The sequence below is a fragment of the Artibeus jamaicensis genome, unplaced genomic scaffold (genome assembly GCF_021234435.1).
Source record: "Artibeus jamaicensis isolate MK-2021 breed Jamaican fruit bat unplaced genomic scaffold, CSHL_Jam_final contig_519, whole genome shotgun sequence".
NCBI lineage: Eukaryota > Metazoa > Chordata > Mammalia > Chiroptera > Phyllostomidae > Artibeus > Artibeus jamaicensis.
The window spans coordinates 11,203,160-11,219,799 of record NW_026521871.1 but is presented as its reverse complement, the minus strand read 5'-3'; the positions used below and the strand labels follow the sequence as shown (position 1 = coordinate 11,219,799).

At 44.2% G+C, this 16,640-nt stretch overlaps 1 protein-coding gene across 1 annotated transcript in view; it reads left to right on the top strand.

Annotated features, from left to right (window-relative positions):
• Positions 1-16,640, top strand: part of CACNA2D3 (calcium voltage-gated channel auxiliary subunit alpha2delta 3) — an 864,587-nt gene that overhangs the window by 442,931 nt on the left and 405,016 nt on the right. The window contains exons 10-11 of the mRNA XM_053669475.1: positions 258-347; positions 6,837-6,950. Coding sequence (XP_053525450.1) covers positions 258-347; positions 6,837-6,950 — 204 coding nt within the window. The remainder of the gene's footprint in view (positions 1-257; positions 348-6,836; positions 6,951-16,640) is intronic.

Here is a 16,640-nt window from a genome sequence, read left to right as displayed (position 1 = left end):
ATTTCAAATGAATTCAGTGCTTTTCACAGGAATTCAACAATTTTTTTTTGTCTGAAATCTAGCCAAAGCTAAAAAATGTATATGGAAAATAAATTTTACATTAAATACATCTCACCTTTTAAATTTTGAAGAAAACAAATTTGACTATTTGAGTCTGAGATTCGTTGGTTTTGCCTTAACATACACCTGCCTATTCACTCAGGGTTGGCGTTTCACGTAACAGGACAGATGCTAATGGATTTTCTGCTTTGTTTCAGCACTTCAGGGAGCATCTGGACAAACTTGTTGCCAAAGAAATTGGAATGCTGGATATAGCTCTGAATGAGGCCTTCAACATTCTCAGTGATGTAAGCTCCTCCTTGATTTGCCTTTTTCTGGTCCAGCAGAATAGATGTGATTATTATTTTTTAGTTGTGAACCAGAATTATCATTAGCCTTGGCTGTCACTGGGCAGTATCCACAGGTGCAGATGGGAGGGTGAGGTGGCCGGCCAGTGGTGTGGTCTGGGGAAACATGTCCAGCCAGGGAGGCCACACCTGCCCCCTGCTGGGCAGAGTGGTGGTGCAGTCTGGTTAGAGGACTCACCCACCAGCCTAGCTGATGGACTCTGGGACCATGAGTTTCTCAACACCTGGACACCTTATAATGCAGATTTCTTTTCACCTGAGAAACTCCTGTCATCTTTATAGAGCAGGCCCATTTCTCATCGTGGTGGCACTGAATCCTTGAATGTGACAATATTCTGAGGGTGAAGGGCTTCTCTGTGCAGCATGTTTAGGAAGTACTGTACCTATCCCTCGCTCTCCTCCAGCTCCTTCGACATTCCCAAGAAACAGTACCAGGGTCAAGCTCCAATAGGTACTGCAGGAGAGAATTCTGCTCAACTTGTGGTTTTTCACACTTTGAACAAAGAATGGTTTTCCAGTTAACATCCCACGAAATACCTTAGGGAGTTCTTGGCTGGTGATTCTTTTCCTTGATTTCCAGTTGTGTTAAGCTTGAACAACATGTGGCTTTTGTGTTTTTGTTACTCTGAGAGGGTAGTAGGAAAAATAATGACTAGCTATATCATGTATTTAATTAGTATGTATTATGTGCTTTCATGTCAGAAACATGAGAATACTCCAGGGAACAGAATGGGGAAAGTGTTTGCCTTAATGGACTTTATATTTTAGTTCAAAGGTCAGCAAATTTTGGTCCCTGAGCCAAACACAGCCTGTACCCTGTTTTTGCAAACAGCATGTTATTGGAATGCAGCTATGCCCACCTGATTGTGTGTTGTCTGTGGCTGCTTTTGTACTACATGGGCAGAGTTGATTAGTTGCACTGGAGACCACATAGCCTATGAAGCCTAAAATATTTACTATGTGGCCTTTTACAGAAGAAGCTGGCTGATACCAGTTCTCATGAGAAGAGACAGATGAGAAGAACAATAGCACCATTGTGTCAGTTTGTTAGGCCTTTATACAGTGAGGCCAGGGAAGCTCTCTCTGATGAGGTGATCTTGCAGTAGAGACCTGAAGGACCAGAGGGAACAGCCCTGTGGATACTTCCAGCAAGAGGAACAGCAAATGCAAAGGCTCTGAGGCAGGGATGTTTGGCGTATTTACATTACAGCGAGGAGACCAGTTTGACTAAGAACAAAGTGAGGAAGAGAGAGTATAAGGGAATGAGTGTCTGGAGTACCAGGAGCCAGGTCATGTGGAGCCCTATAGACTTTAATGAGAACTTTGGCTCTTGCTCTGATTGGGTGATTGGAATGGAAAGTCACTGGAGTCTGAGCATAGAATGATGTGATCCAAGCTGGGTTTTAGCAGCATTTGGCTGGCTGCTGTGTTCAGAAGCAACTGTAGGAGGGCACGGACAACAGCAGGAAGGCCATTACATTATCTGCGTGACAGATAATGATGGCTTGGACCAGGGAAGCAGCAGTTAAGATGTTAAGAAGCAGAAAAATAGCACTGTAGGTATTTCGAACAGCAGGAGTTTAATTCTGGGAATTGGTTGCACAGAGGATGGAAAAGATGAGAAGCCAAACAGGGAAGGAAAGAATCCACAGATTAATGCCAGCAGGAGGCCTCTCCTCTCAGGGCAGGAGGGACAGCAGGAGGGTGGGACTCCATCAGTGCCTTCTCACTGTGGCCATGCAGATGGGAAGAAAACCACAGAGGGGGCTGTCTCACTGGGATCACAGCGGGAAGGGCCTGTCCTGCGGAAGCTCATGCTGGGGAGGAGACTCAGTCATTGCTGGAAAATGCCCACGCCCTGGAAGCTGAGAGGAAGGGAGAAATTGCTTAGAAACCTGGCTTCTCCTTTGTGTTCTCTAGTATTCTTTTTCAAATGAACCTTGTCAAAACTGTTGGGGACCTTGGGAAATGTGGGTTTTCAGGAAAAAAGCGTGAGGTGAAGCTGAGAGCAGATAGGCACTAAATGGACTGACCACTAGGTTGAGGTGTTGCAGGAGCTGGGAGACCAGTAGAAGTTCAGAGGCCTCGCTGAGCTGAGTCTCCAGGCAGCTCTGCAGGGCTAGCTCTGGTCAGGTTGCAGCATTCAACCAACACTGCATGGGACCTGTGTGCTAGTCTGTTTTGCCTGATTCCCAGACTTGCCTTGTTCCCACTCTGCTACACTGGCCTCTGAAGCCAAGGGTAGGATTTGATCCTAGACTCTCTTTTACCAATAACACCTGTTGGTACCTGGAAGGCCATTTAGGTCTCAGCCCTAAGCCAATGTCATCACTGCAGAGGAGAGAAAAATAAGAAAGAAAGGTGCCATGCCAGCTTCTTCAGTGTGAACCTGAGGCCATCCCATCTCACTCACTCACTCCAAAAGGCTGTCAGCTATAGATAATTAACATTTATGCAAGCCTCAGTGTTTAGGGCAGCGCATTTCTATTAACGGCTTATCAGTAATTTAGAAACATACCTGGCCAGAACAAAGGGCCAAGCTACAACTTTAAAGCTTGGAGAGAGACATGTCCATGTCTATGTCTATGAGTTTCTTCTTTATTTACTTTAATTTTAATTTTACTTCTTAACCCCTTTACCATTGGAATTTTAAAAAGCTAAGCACTTTGGGGAAAAAAGAGGTGGTTAATCTCTCATGAAAATGAAGCTCTAGCTATTTTCACTTCACCAATATGATCTTTACATGGTATATTTCTCTTGCTGTGTATCATGCCTACCTTTGCAAACCAATATAAAATAAAAAGTTATTTCTTAAACACACAAACATATATTCTTTTTCTCTGCCATGCATACACGTACATACACACACACTTGAAGTTGTGATTGTGGCTGGAACTCAGAATGGTTCTGAGATTACTATAACTAAATGAAGTTCATTCTGTTTTGCAATTACCTGCATTTCAGTTTCAGTATTTTCCCAGATGACTTAAAGGCTTACAGTTACTGTACAAACCGCTATGAAAGGAGCAGTTAAACAAACTTCTAAGACGCTTCTGGCTATTGATCTCTGCTGCATCCATTTGATTCTGCAAGAACACAGAGCCAGTTTGCTACAGTAGTTAGCATCTACCTTGTCATGTGACAACTGCAATTATCTTTTTTGGCGATGAATATGATCTTTGCAGTGATTACCTTTAAAAAATTTTTCTTAGCCAATTAAATAAAATTCAGTGACATTTCAAAGACTGTTAATCACAACCAAATGCTTTAAATGTCAGGATGCATTGAAATTTTCTCTGCTAACTGATGAATCACTGAGCTAATTGTAGTTCATCATCAGACCCTTGTCATTGTTATTATTATGGAAAACACTTTCATCACTCTCTCTATTCAATAAAAAAGTTCCAGGCAGTATGAAGAGAAGAGATATTACTCATCAAAGCATTTGAATTTAATTGCATTCTCCAAAATTCTTCAACTGCAGATTGCTGCAGAGAATGTGAAGGACCCAGCCAGAGAGGAAAGTGATGTTTTTAAATAAACAGCTCTGGGCAGTCATTTCTTTGAGTCTGCATTATTCATGTATTTTTATTTCCCACCCTTTCTTGCCTTTTTTTTGATGGAGGGAAGTTTTATCAGGATGTTTTCAAATGAGTTTCATGAACAACATCCCCAAGCTGTCCTGATTTTTTTCCCTTCTGCAGACTCCGGGCCCTGAGGCACAGATCACCTTTATTCGGTGGCCTGCTACTGGGTTTGCTTAGTGACTTGAAGGCTGTGTTGAATGCAGGCTTCCCAACATCTGCAGAACAGCCTGTTGAGGGGACGGGCTTACAGGCTGTTGTGTCGTACTGCAGTAAGCAAACAAAATGCACTCTGATGATAGAATGTCAGCAGTGTCTCAGCCTGGAAGAGACCATATCATTTATTGAGACTGTGAAGTCTGCCTGAAGATGGGTCTTTCAGGGTGGAGGAGAGGAAGGAGGCTTGGTTAAGACCGGATGAGAATCATAATATTATAGTGCAGAGTTGGCAGATGCAGCAAGCGGATGAAGATTTTGGAGAGGGGGTTCAGAGAGTCTTAGGGTATGAATTGTCCTTTGATGTTTTCTGTTGAAGAATGGACAGGTCTTTTAGGAATTTCCTGGAATAAGCAATAAAGTTATTTGCAATTTATTTTTATCTTCCTCAGCAAGAGTTTTCTGGAATATTTTTATGTCAGTAAAGACAGTAGAATAGTAGTTGTGTGAACAGACTGGTGGTGTGATGGCTTTCACTGCCAGGTATTCCTACCTACTGATTTGTGTCATGGGCCATGTCTGCTCATTGAACAAGGACACCTGTCCAGCCCAAGTTTCAGGAGTGGCTGCCAGAGCAATGCCTTCAGTGAGGCAAGTGCCTAGGGCACAGAATTTAAGGAGCACTCCCTCACTCCTAGGGGTAGCCCTGGTGATGGTCAAGTAACCCGGGAGCCCTGGAAAGGGTGGAGAAGAGAAAAAGAAGGAGAAGAAGAGGAACATTTGTGGAGTGCCACCATGTATCCCTATCTGCTCAAGGACCTTACTGTGAGGCTCCAGGGTGTGCTGAGTCTGGGAATAGATTCTGCAGCTGGACTGCCTAGGTTCAAATCTCAGCTACCGCAGATAGCAGCTGTGTGACCTTGAACAAGTTAGCTAATCTCCCTGTGCTTCAGCTTCCCAACATGTAAAGTGGGGATACTGATAGTACCTACTTCAGAAGCTAGTGGAGGTTAAGTTTATACTCATAGCCCAGCAAGCAGATAGTGAAATTTAAGCTGTGTTGTAACAACCAACTAAGCTTGGTATTCCCATCTTATAAGAAAAGGACACTCACCCCAGTCTGGGATGGTGTTACATGCTTCTTGCTATGCCTATTCCCAGTTGGCTTTGCTCTGTCCCAGTGTGGCCACATGAAAATTTATTTCTTCCATTTATCCGTCTATCCATCCATCCATTTATCCATTCATCCAGTTAAGTATAGTTTCCTTTCAAGTTATCGCAACTTCAAACTCCACATCAGAATTCTAAGTGCGCAGAGACTGGGCATTAACTTCACCTCGAGTGTTTATTAGCTCTTTGGTTCACCAGGAGCCAGTGGCAAATTCAAAAGCAGCTTCTCACCTTTGCCAGTTTCACAGTCCGCAGTTTGAGTGTGCTGGTGCACTCCCACTCAGGGCCATCGGATGTGCTGCTTTGTCTGCCCCGGGAGTGCCCTGCCCACAGACGCTCACCTCCTCAGGGACTACTCACACATCACCTGTTCAGTGAGGTCTTCCCTGGCTGTTTTTCCTAAAGTCACCCCCTTCCCACCTCTTATCCCTTTTCTCTGCTGTTTTTTCCTCTTAGCATCACCATGCTCAAACATACAACATTATTTGCTCCCTTCCTTCATTTTTATGTGTTTCCTCAAATAAAATATAAACTATATGAGAGAAGGAATTCTTTATGTTATATTGCCAGCATTGTGTGGGCTTTCAATAAATAACTTTTGAATATGAGAATAAACTTCATAGATTATAATGGATGGAGTTTCACTTCTGAAGGTTAAAGTCTCCCTGTGTGTTTCCCATGGCTTGGCATTACCATGTAATTGTAGGTTTTTTTTCAAGAACATGGTGGTGCTTTGAATTGCAGCATTAATAACATTCATTAAGGGAATTCTTCACACGAAGCTCTGGTGAGTGCAGTCGGTCACCCTAGCTTACCCTTCACCAAGGCTGGGATTGGTGAAAACGTTATGTAAAACTGAAAGCTGAAGAAATTTAGGGTTTTGTACACCAGAGCGCACAATCTTGGAATTTCAGCATGCTGCACATACTATCATAAACTAATTAGTTTATCATACACAAACTAATACCAAACATTACATGCTAACAAGTATAGATTTAAAAGAAACCCTAAAAAAGGGTGCTTATACTTCTAACCGGAATTGTCATGTTCCTGACTTTACTCTCTATATGTCCAAAACCTCCTTGATTTTATTGTATAGTTAACTTTTACCCATTAGGCCCATTCAAACTAGAGTCAGATTTTGGAAGAGATGTTGCCTGGGACATAGTCTGCTGCCCGAATAACATGTTTCTGTCGCGTTATTGCGCCGGCTCCTCTGGGCTTGTGTTCTGAAGTGCCGTCCACACTTGGAGATGGGAGAGGTACCTGTGTTAGATCACACTTCCCACCTTATGCGTGTCTTCCAAAAATCCCTTCTGCGGTCCGTGTTTTGTTCTCAGTTGCCAGTAAGTATGGCGATTCACGTGAGGGGAAAGGCTTAGAACGTAGGCTCCAGGTTTCTGGTGCACACGTTGCTTTTGTGGGGCTTCCAAAGCCCAAGACCTCTTGCCTCTAAAGTCTCATGGACACACAGAACTCCCTGGTGGGGTTTTTATTTTGTGCTTATTTCTTCCCACAGTTCAACCACACAGGACAAGGAAGCATCTGCAGCCAGGCCATCATGCTCATCACCGATGGGGCCGTGGACACCTATGACACAATCTTTGCAAAATACAATTGGCCAGAGCGAAAGGTAAGTGGATGCGGCTGCTGGCCATGCAGTGCAGTCCACAGAGAATCTTCACTGTGTTGAAGCCAGCAGGTTGTTCACAGATAAGTGCCCTGTGTAGATTTAGTCTCATAATAACCTATGGTTTCTCAGCCTCAGGTTTTTTTGTTCACCAAAACGCAGCTATGGCTTTCCTTTTTCTCAAAATGAAACATTCTTGGAGGAGAGAAGAAACCCGTAAAGACGTGTTCAATGTGTTTGGTCAGCCCGGCAGCCCTGCAGCCACCTCCTATGTTCCCATGTTTCCACAGTTCCTTCCTGAGCCCTTGTTACCCCCAGGACCTGCGGTCCATCCCCACCCCTCCAGTGCTGTTTCCCACCCATGTCAAAGTCTGTTCTTCATTCTAATGACCATTTTCCAAGTTGACATTCATTTATCTGATGAACCTATGTGTTAGGGTATCAATAATGGATATTCACGTTTTGGGTGCCTTTTGAGTGTCTTAATGCAGAGGTTCCTCAAGCTATTAGCCATTTTGAATTCCTTGGGGAGAGTTCTTAAGTCATGGATACATGGACCCTACTCTAAGCCTACAGAAGCAAAATCTCTGTGGATATGGCCCAGTAATCCATGTTTTTCATAAAATAAATTTCTCAAATGGTCACTAATTGGCAGATGGGCAGTTGGTGACCACTATCTTACCTAGATGGTGGGATTTCATGAGGAAAAGGAGGTCATTTGGACAGGTGCCGACCTGGGGCATCACAAAGGTGCTTTTCTATCCCATGGGCAATGGCACCACCCTGACTGTCTCTATAGGTGTGGGAGAGCTTCCAGAACAAGTTCATCCTGCTTTTTATACTTTGAATATTTAATTTCTGGTAATTGAATTAACTATACACACTTGGCAAAAAGAAACAGGAGGCATGACAGTTATGCTCTCAGCTGTATGCAGGGAAGCATGTACCCTCAGGGAGCGTGTGATGTTCCGTATTCCGTTCCTCATTCTTGGTCCCCATGTGTAGTCATCTTAGCTCACCAAGTGTGAGTCTGGTTGTTAAAGACGCATTCCTTTTGTACATGGACACCAACGTCTTCCCCTGAGGCTGCCTCTGAGAAACAGCCATCACTTCTGAGGCTGGAAGAGAAGCTCGTTGGGCGGGGCTCACTGAGAGAGTGTAGGACTCTGACATGGCACCTGTCTGAGGTACCTAGGAGTAAATTTGGCTGAATGCAACTCTCGCAATAAGCACTGACTTTAGAATCCAATCCTGAATAAGGCGGGTGTTCACTGTTGGACAAGGTGATTTCACATGCTGTATTTCAGGTGATGATTTCCAGGGATAGGCAGAGAACAGAGTTCATTCCTGGTAAATGTGTACATTGTGAAGGGAGGATCATACATGCTTGCAGCATACAGCCCGGTGGTGGGTGCATGGCTGGCACACATGCACAGCCCCAAGGGGTGGCCGAGTGACTGAGGGGCTGGCAGGGAGGCCGTGGCACCAGTGAGTGTAGGTAGGGTCATGGGTACTTCTCACAGCCTGTTCAAGGATATTTTGAATTATTTAGGACCATATTAAATGAATAAGGTGAAGGAGCCTTTTAATAAGCAGTTCCATTAACACCAAATGTGTTGTCATATGAGTCTCATGCTCGGAATCACATGAATCTGTTCTGCTTGGTGATACTTAGTGCAGAGCAGTTGCCCAGGAATATATGTATTTAAAGATTATGGCATTATGTACAGGGAGAGGCATAGGATGCAGGCTGCAAAGTCGTAATTCTTCAGACAAGATACAAATTTCAACATATCTTTCCAAAGGAACAATATTGACTTTAGGCCAGGTGCTTCCTTGGACTAATTGGAACCAGGGTCTTAGAAATTTCAACATTGTTCAAAAAGTTTCATCTGCTTAAAAAGTACTATCAAGCAGAAGCAGATTTCTTTCTGTAGCAAGAGGGTCTTTTCCTATGATTAAAAATTAATACCATGCCCTGACTGGTGTGGCTCAGTTTGTTGGGCATAGTTTCACAAAGTGAAAAGTTTGACTGCTGGTCAGAGCACATGCCTAGGCTGTGGGTTCAGTCCCAGGTCTGGGCACTTATGAGAGGCAAGCGATTGATGTTTCTCTCTGACACCAGTGTTTACCTCCCTTTCTTTCTTCCTTCCTTCCCCTCTCTCTAAAATTAAATAAATAAAATCTTTACAAATTTAATAGCAGAATACTTTTCCTTTCTGCTCCATTCTAGGGAGTTCCATGACATTCATATACATATACTTGTATACTTGTACATAGACATGTAGACATACTTATACATATTCTCTTCATGATGGCTTCTCCGTGAAGGTTCAGGTAATAAATGCACATAAAACCCCAGTGTGATCTAGCCCTGGGTTAAAGTGAGATGATGGGCCATGTCTGGAGAGTCATCTTTCTCTGTTCTTCTGAACATTGGCTATTTAGTAGAGCATCATGGCATGCTGTAGATGGTAACCTTCCAGATTATAGGAACAGGAAATGAAGTCAGGAAAAGGAAAAAGTATTTTAAAGCTACAGCCTGAGCCCCACAGGCAGCCTTTCTCAGACTTGAGGGAGCATCAGAACCATTGTGGGGTTCGTCCCGACAAGCATTGCTTCCCCATCTCCAGTGTTTCTGATTCAGCAGGGCTCGGCAGGGCCTGGGAGTGTGCATTTTCCAGGTGATGCGTTCGCTGTGGGTGAAGAGCCGCACTGGGGAAGCGCTGTCGTGAGACAGAGTCCAGGCTGCAGTGTCTAGTTACTCAGTGGGCTCTGTCACTTTTGTTTCCCTCTGTCCGCCTGACAAGGACGCATTCCCTCACCAAATCCAGTGCCCAGGTATATGTTTCTTGGCCCATACTTTGTTTAACATATTGCCAGTTCCTGGTTATCATTAAAAAATCTGGCTATAGTATATAAAAATTTTAAGTTTTAGTTTTTCTTATAAATGGGTACACTTGACAACCAGCATTTTCATAAGACAAGAAAATGGATAGAACTGCGAAATGGCTGCCTCCTTAGGCAGCAGATGCAGGCTCTGTTTGGCCAGGACCTTCAGCACTGTGCCACTGCCCCAAAGCCCTCCCACTCATGCGCTTAACATGCCACAGGTATGCCGTTCTGGATTAACAGGTGTGGATTAACAGGTGCTGTTTCAAAGGTGTGGCTTGTATTACCCATCCTTTGGGGATTCGGCCTGTTCTCTGGGGTCTCCCCCAGCTTCCCCTTTTCTCCTCCAGTCAGAAGCCATCTTTCTCTTTGCCTGAACCCTAAACTTTAGAGTCTCTCAGAATTGTCATAAGGGAAGCATAGCTTTATGTCCAGTATCGTAATTACCTCTGGACCTACTTTTCATCTTCATTGGTTTGGTGAGTCCTTGGAGACCGAACAGTTCCACCACCATGCCCCGTATCCCAGCTCTGCTGAGTGTGGCAGAGACATCCTGGGAGAGTGTCCTGGTTCTTGCCTCCTGGTGCTTATGCCCTGTGTAGTCTCCTCGATTTGAGTGTGGTGGGGCCTCTGATTTGCTTCTACCAATAAAATATGGTAAAGGTTAGGGAGTTTTGCAGATGTAATCAAGGTCTCAAGTCAGTTGGTTTGGTCTAATCAAAAGGGGTATTATTGTGGGTGGGCCTTATTTAATTGAAAACCCACAAAAGAGGGACTGGACACCCCCTGAGTGCAGAGAGACTCTTCCTGCCAATTTGATGAAGTGGCTATCTGGAGAAGCCCTTGTGACAAGGACATGAGGGCAGGCTCTAGGGCCTGCGGGCATCCTCTGGCCAGCAGTCAGCAAAAAGCTGGGCCCTCAGTCTTGTAGCCACAAAAAGATGAACCCTCTATCCATCTGAATGACCTTGGAAGCAGATTCTTCTTCGTCTGACCTCCAGGTGAAACACAGCCTACTCAGCACCTTGATTGCAGCCTTGTGAGACCATGAACAGAAGAGCCAGCTAAGCTGTATCCAGACTCCAGACCCAAAGAAACTGGGATAACAAATGTGTCTTGAGTTAAGCCACTCCATTTTTGGTAACTTGTTATGCAGCAAAAGAAGCAAGGAAAAGAGAGAAAGGAAAGACAATCACTTATACAGCAATACTATAAAATATCCCAGACCAAGTGGCTTAAAATAACAACTTGTTATTACAATTCTTGCAGTTCTGTAGTTTAACTGTGTGGTGATTCTGCCCCACATGGTGTCAGGTGGGGTCTCTAGTTAATCTGCATGCAGCTGGGAGCTTGGCTGCGCGACCTCGATTCCCCTCACTATAGCCTCTCTCTCCACATGGCGGCTAATCTTCTGGGGCCACTCTGTAAGTTTTCTCTCCTCAGTACAGTAGTCTGGACTTCCTCACAGTATGGCAACTGGGTTCACTGAAGGGGAACGGAGGAGGAATTAGGGAGCAGGCCAGGGGAGCACTGTGGGTATCATTTTAAAAATCTATCTACCACCTAACCAGGGCTTTGCTAAGGAAACTGATGAATAAATCACTTTAGAAGGAGTAGGAAGAAGGAATGCATTATTTGTGATTTAACTATGGGTCTCTGAAGGCAGCGATTGCCTATGCAATGTGTCCCTTGCCAGCATTTTATTTCTGAGTGCAGAAATGAGGAGCTATTTATTCATTTATCGGATGCCATTTACTTTTGCCTGATATCCATTGGCTTGTGGCTTCACAGCAGGGCTTACACACTTGGAATAAAATATGAACTTCTCAATATGAAAGGGATTCATTTCAGGATCTGACCAAGAAATAAAGCTGCCTACATTTAAATTAGAAAAAAACAGCCCTACCTGCCACCTATGTAGTTGCTCTGCCAGGTGAACTAAAGAAAATCCTCATGGAATTATTTACCATTACTCCCCCTGATGACAAGGCAGAGTGGATACTAAGAAATGGAAAGCAAGTGACTTAAAGAAAGGGTTGCAAACTATGGCCCATGGGCCAAATCTGATCTATCGCCTACTTTGTGTAGACTATGAGCTCCAAATGAATGCTTTTCACATTTTAAATGGTCAAAACACAAACAAAAAACCCCCAAGGATAATAATATTTCATGATGTGTGAAAGTTATATACAGTACAGATCTCTGGTCCATAAAGTATTATTGCAACACAGCTATACCCATTTGTGTATATGTAGTCTACTGTTGAATAGTTGTGACTGAGACCATGTGGCCCACAAAGCCTGAAATATTCACTAGCTGGCTCTTTAAACATGTGTTGACCAACCACTGATCTAAAAAAAATTGACTAGTGTGCTGTTGAAAGTCATTGAGATGCCCCCAAAATTTTAGGCACTGGCTGAAATCAAAATAGTGAGGGCAGTTTCTTCCTGTGTTTCCATTGCCTCTTCTACTTGAACATCTACAGTGGCCACATTATAAATGGTAGAAAGGGTGGAGACTTGATGGCGAATACCTCTCTTTCTGCTGTAGGTACCTCTCCTTGATGTGGGGACCTACCCCTTCCGCTTTTTTTAGTCCTTTCTGTCCTCCCTCTTCTCCTTCAGCACTGCCCTCAGGGCTGGAGTTCAGTGCACGGTGACAGACTACTCAGAAGAAGAGCGAGCTGTAGGCTCCCAGCCAGGGACTGCACCCAGTGTCTGGAATGTTGCATCGTCATGAACATTGGCCCTGACTACCCGGGAACCCTGTTTTATAGTGACATGGCATACGGCAGAGTGTCACAGCTTTTAGGTTGCTGGAGTCACAGGAACCTGCAGAGAACCAGATTTCCTCTTTGCCAAGACCTAGGAAAGCAGAGACTCCCTAAACCCAAATAAGATGAGACCCTTGGAACCTCCATCATGGTGAGGCCAAAATTGACCTACACATGGGTTCATAACTCTATTTTAGTTTGGGTTACACAATGCCCCTTCTGTCCCTGTGAGATGTCCTGTACTATCTATCCTTCTGTGGACAGCTCTAGAATGCTCAGTATATGTACCTGCACCAGCACTTCCCTTAACCAGGGAATGCTTTCAGCTGGTGTTCTATACTTAAATATATATAACAAAGCTAAAGAGAGCTATTCTTATGGAGCCCTGAATGTCAGGTGCTGTTTTAAATGCTTCACATATATTTGCTCAGAAAACCCATCAGGTGGGTGCTATTACTATCTACTTTTTCATAAATGAGGAAACTGAGGCAGCAAGAGGCTACATAACTGATTCATGGCTTCATAACTAGCGTTTGATGGATCTCAAATGGCAGCCCAGCCATCGAATGCTAAGGCTATGCCCTTAGCCAGGATACAGACATCTGGAGGGCAAAGCAAGACAAAGTGATCTGTCATTCCAGTCATATTGTCACCCAGACAATAAGCTCGCTTCCTTGGCCTTCTCATCCCGAAGTGCATGAGGGTCTGTGCAATGTCAGAGGTTTGGGGATCTCAGGACCCATCAGGACTGCAGGCACTGTGTGGCCTCTGAAAGAGGCTGTCTGGGGGTAACTGAGTGATTTCCCTCTTCTAAGAGGACAGGGGACTTCAAAGATGAATTCTGTCTCAGCTCTGTGTGCTCTGTGTTTCTGGTCGCCTTAGAGCAACAGCGAGGTCTGCAGCTGTGAGGCCCTGGAGGGATAACCAGGGCTTGGGGCCCTTGGAGGATCCGTGGAGGCCTGGGGAGGAAGGCAAGGATGAGTGAGGCAAAAGCAGCTCTTGATCTGGAGACAAAGGAAAGCCCTTGATCACAGAATGGTTTGGAGGCCTGGCTTTGGAGCTCTTTTGGAAATACTGTTGGGAATACCTGTCCTTCAAGCTGATGTCTGTGGATCTCCAAGGAGGAGCACTTGTGGGGGGTTTGCCCCAGGCCTCCCTCCCTTGGCATCATTTGGAAGCTAAAGCCTCAAGCATGCCAAGTTCTAGAGGCTAGGAAGTGTGGAAAGGTTCTGCAATTCCTCTCTCTTCCTTTTTCTATGGGACATGGGCCATTTGGGAAATAGAATTTCTGAGTTAGCGCTTATTCTCTTAAGAATCCAACCCTTAAAGAATCTTAAGCAATTTGCAAGGAAATTTTTCATCTTTCTTGCCTAAGTTACATTGTTTCTGTCTCTGACTTTCAAGTGATATTTTGTCATAATATTGTATATCTATTTACTTTTATTGGTATTGAGATTGCTACCAATTATTTACCATTATAAGTATCACTGTGATAAACATGCTTATATATAACTCATTGTGTGTAACTTTGATTAGTTCCTTAGGGTTGTAATATTTTTAAATCTTATTTTTAAATTATAGTTGGCATCCAATATTATTTTATATTAGTTTCAGGTGTACAGCATAATGTTTAGACAATTACATAATTTACAAACTGACCCTCCTGATAATGCAAGCACCCACCCGGCACCATACATAGTTATTACAATATTATTGACAATATATTACAATATTGTCATTTCCAACATTATATTCCCTATATTATAACATGGGGAACAATAATATTACAGTAGTATTATTCCCTATGTTGTACTTTACATCCCTGTGGCTATTTTGTAACTATAAATTGTACTTCTTAATCCTTTTACCTTTTTCACTCAGTCCACCAACCCCCTCCTCTCTGGCAACCATTAGTCTCTTCTCTGTATCTATGACTCTATTTCAGTTTTGTTCATTTATTTTGCTCCTTAGATTCCATGATAAGTGAAATTATATGGTATTGGTCTTTCTCTGTTACCTCACACTGGGCAGAATGGCCATCATCAATGAATCAACAAACAGTTAGTGCTGGTGAGGGTGTAAAGGAAAAGGAAGCCTAGTGCACTGCTGGTAGGAATGCAGACTGGTGCAGCCAGGGTGGGGAACAGGATGGAGATTTCTCAGAAAATTAAAAGTGGATCTGCCTCACGACCCAGAGATTCCACTTGTGGATATATATCTGAAGAAACCCAAAATACTAATTTGGAACACTACATGCACCCCTATGATCATTGCAACATTGTTTACAATAGCTAAGATATGGAAGCAACCCAAGTTCCCATCAATAGACGAGTAGATAAAAAAGTGGTGCATATATACAGTGGGACACTACTTGGCTATAAAAAGAATGAAATCTTGCTATTTGCTAGAACATGGAGGAACTTAGAGGGCATGCAAAGTAGAATAATTTGGATTTTCAAATGATTTCACAAAACATTTCCTTTGCCTTTCTTTGAGTCTGTTGAGAAGAGAAGGGATTTCCCCAAGACCAAAGGCCCCTGGGGAAGAAGTTCAGATCATACCGCTCATAGAAGAGGGGTCTCCAAATGTCTTCCCACCACACCCACCTCCACTATGGCTCTGTCTGTACATCAACCCATAGGAGCAAATTAACATGGAGGCTTGAGGGTGGCAGGGGCTGTTTAAAGAAGTACATAAAAGGAAGTAGCTATGCGGGGTGATTCATTCATCCAAAACATGTATTGGGGGCCCACTTGTCCTAGGTTATTGTACCAGAGCCCAGGAGTACGGGGCTGACATGGAAGCTCAAGGAGCTCCTGGAGAGCAGAAAGCAGATCACAGATAACAAGTGAAAAGACCAGCTGACTATAAACCATGGTAAATCTTCTGAAGGAGACAAGCAAGGGCCAGAGACAGAGAATGGGGAGGCTGAGGGAAGCCTCTCTGAGGAGAGGATATGGGAGTGGAAAGAGTGGAGGAGAGGGGCAGAGGCAATGGCATTTTCAAAGGCCTGAGGAGGAGGAGAAGCTGGGTGTGTATGAGGGGCTGGGTGAAGAGCAGGTGGCTGGAATGGTTAGGGTAGGGAAATGTTGTGGGGGAGGCTGGCAGGACAGGCAGGGGCCAGATCCCCTGGCCTTTAGTGGGCACCATAAGGAGCTGACATTGTGGTCCAAGGGTAGTGGGGAGCCATGGGAGGTTCTTGAACAGGGAAAAGCATGAGCTGATTGTTTTTAGAAGTTCTTTCTGACTACTGTGTGGGGAATCAGGCTACAAATCATGGTCTCGGGCTATGTATACAGTTTTGGTATTGATGTTCCTCATCAAAACCATTTGCAGTTGGGTGGGAACTAGGGTTAGGTTTTTTCTTCTTCTTCCTGTGAATGCTCCAAGATGGTCATGTTTCTTACTGTGATTTACTTCAGAGCTCAGCTGGTGGTTACACTTCTCTGTCCTCTCCCTCTTTTCACCTCTCCCTCCCTGACTAAAGTCCCATTTTGATTTGAAAGTTATGGGTGAGTTTGTGTCATTGCTGTGTTTTTTCCAGGGTGATAAATCCTAAAGCTGTCTCAGGAAAATAGCAGGAACATTCATTTCTCATGGTCAGTCAACAGTATGACAGGAAACCCCTTACCGCCAAGGGAAGAGTCGAAATGGTTCGCTGTCTCCCAGTTTATTTTTAATTACTTCTGCTGATATTAGACATCTTGTGACTCCGGCAAGAACATGATGAGACAAGTTAGGAATGAGGCCCACTGGTGCATGGCTGCTGCCGGCCACGGAAAAACTGGTTCATGTCAGGGCTCCAGACAGCCTCAGTGGCACCTCCCCTGCACCCATACACCACTGTCTGCAGAGAGCACGTGGGGACAGTGCACGTTTCCAAGTGACCCCCCCATCACTCAATGGATGTCAAACACTACCCTACAGGATGGCCCCACCCAAACCAGCCCCCATGCTAGGCAGAGTCAAGCACTTTACTTGCTTCCTCTCATTTAATTCTTAGCTCCATCCTATGGCCTATGGATAGA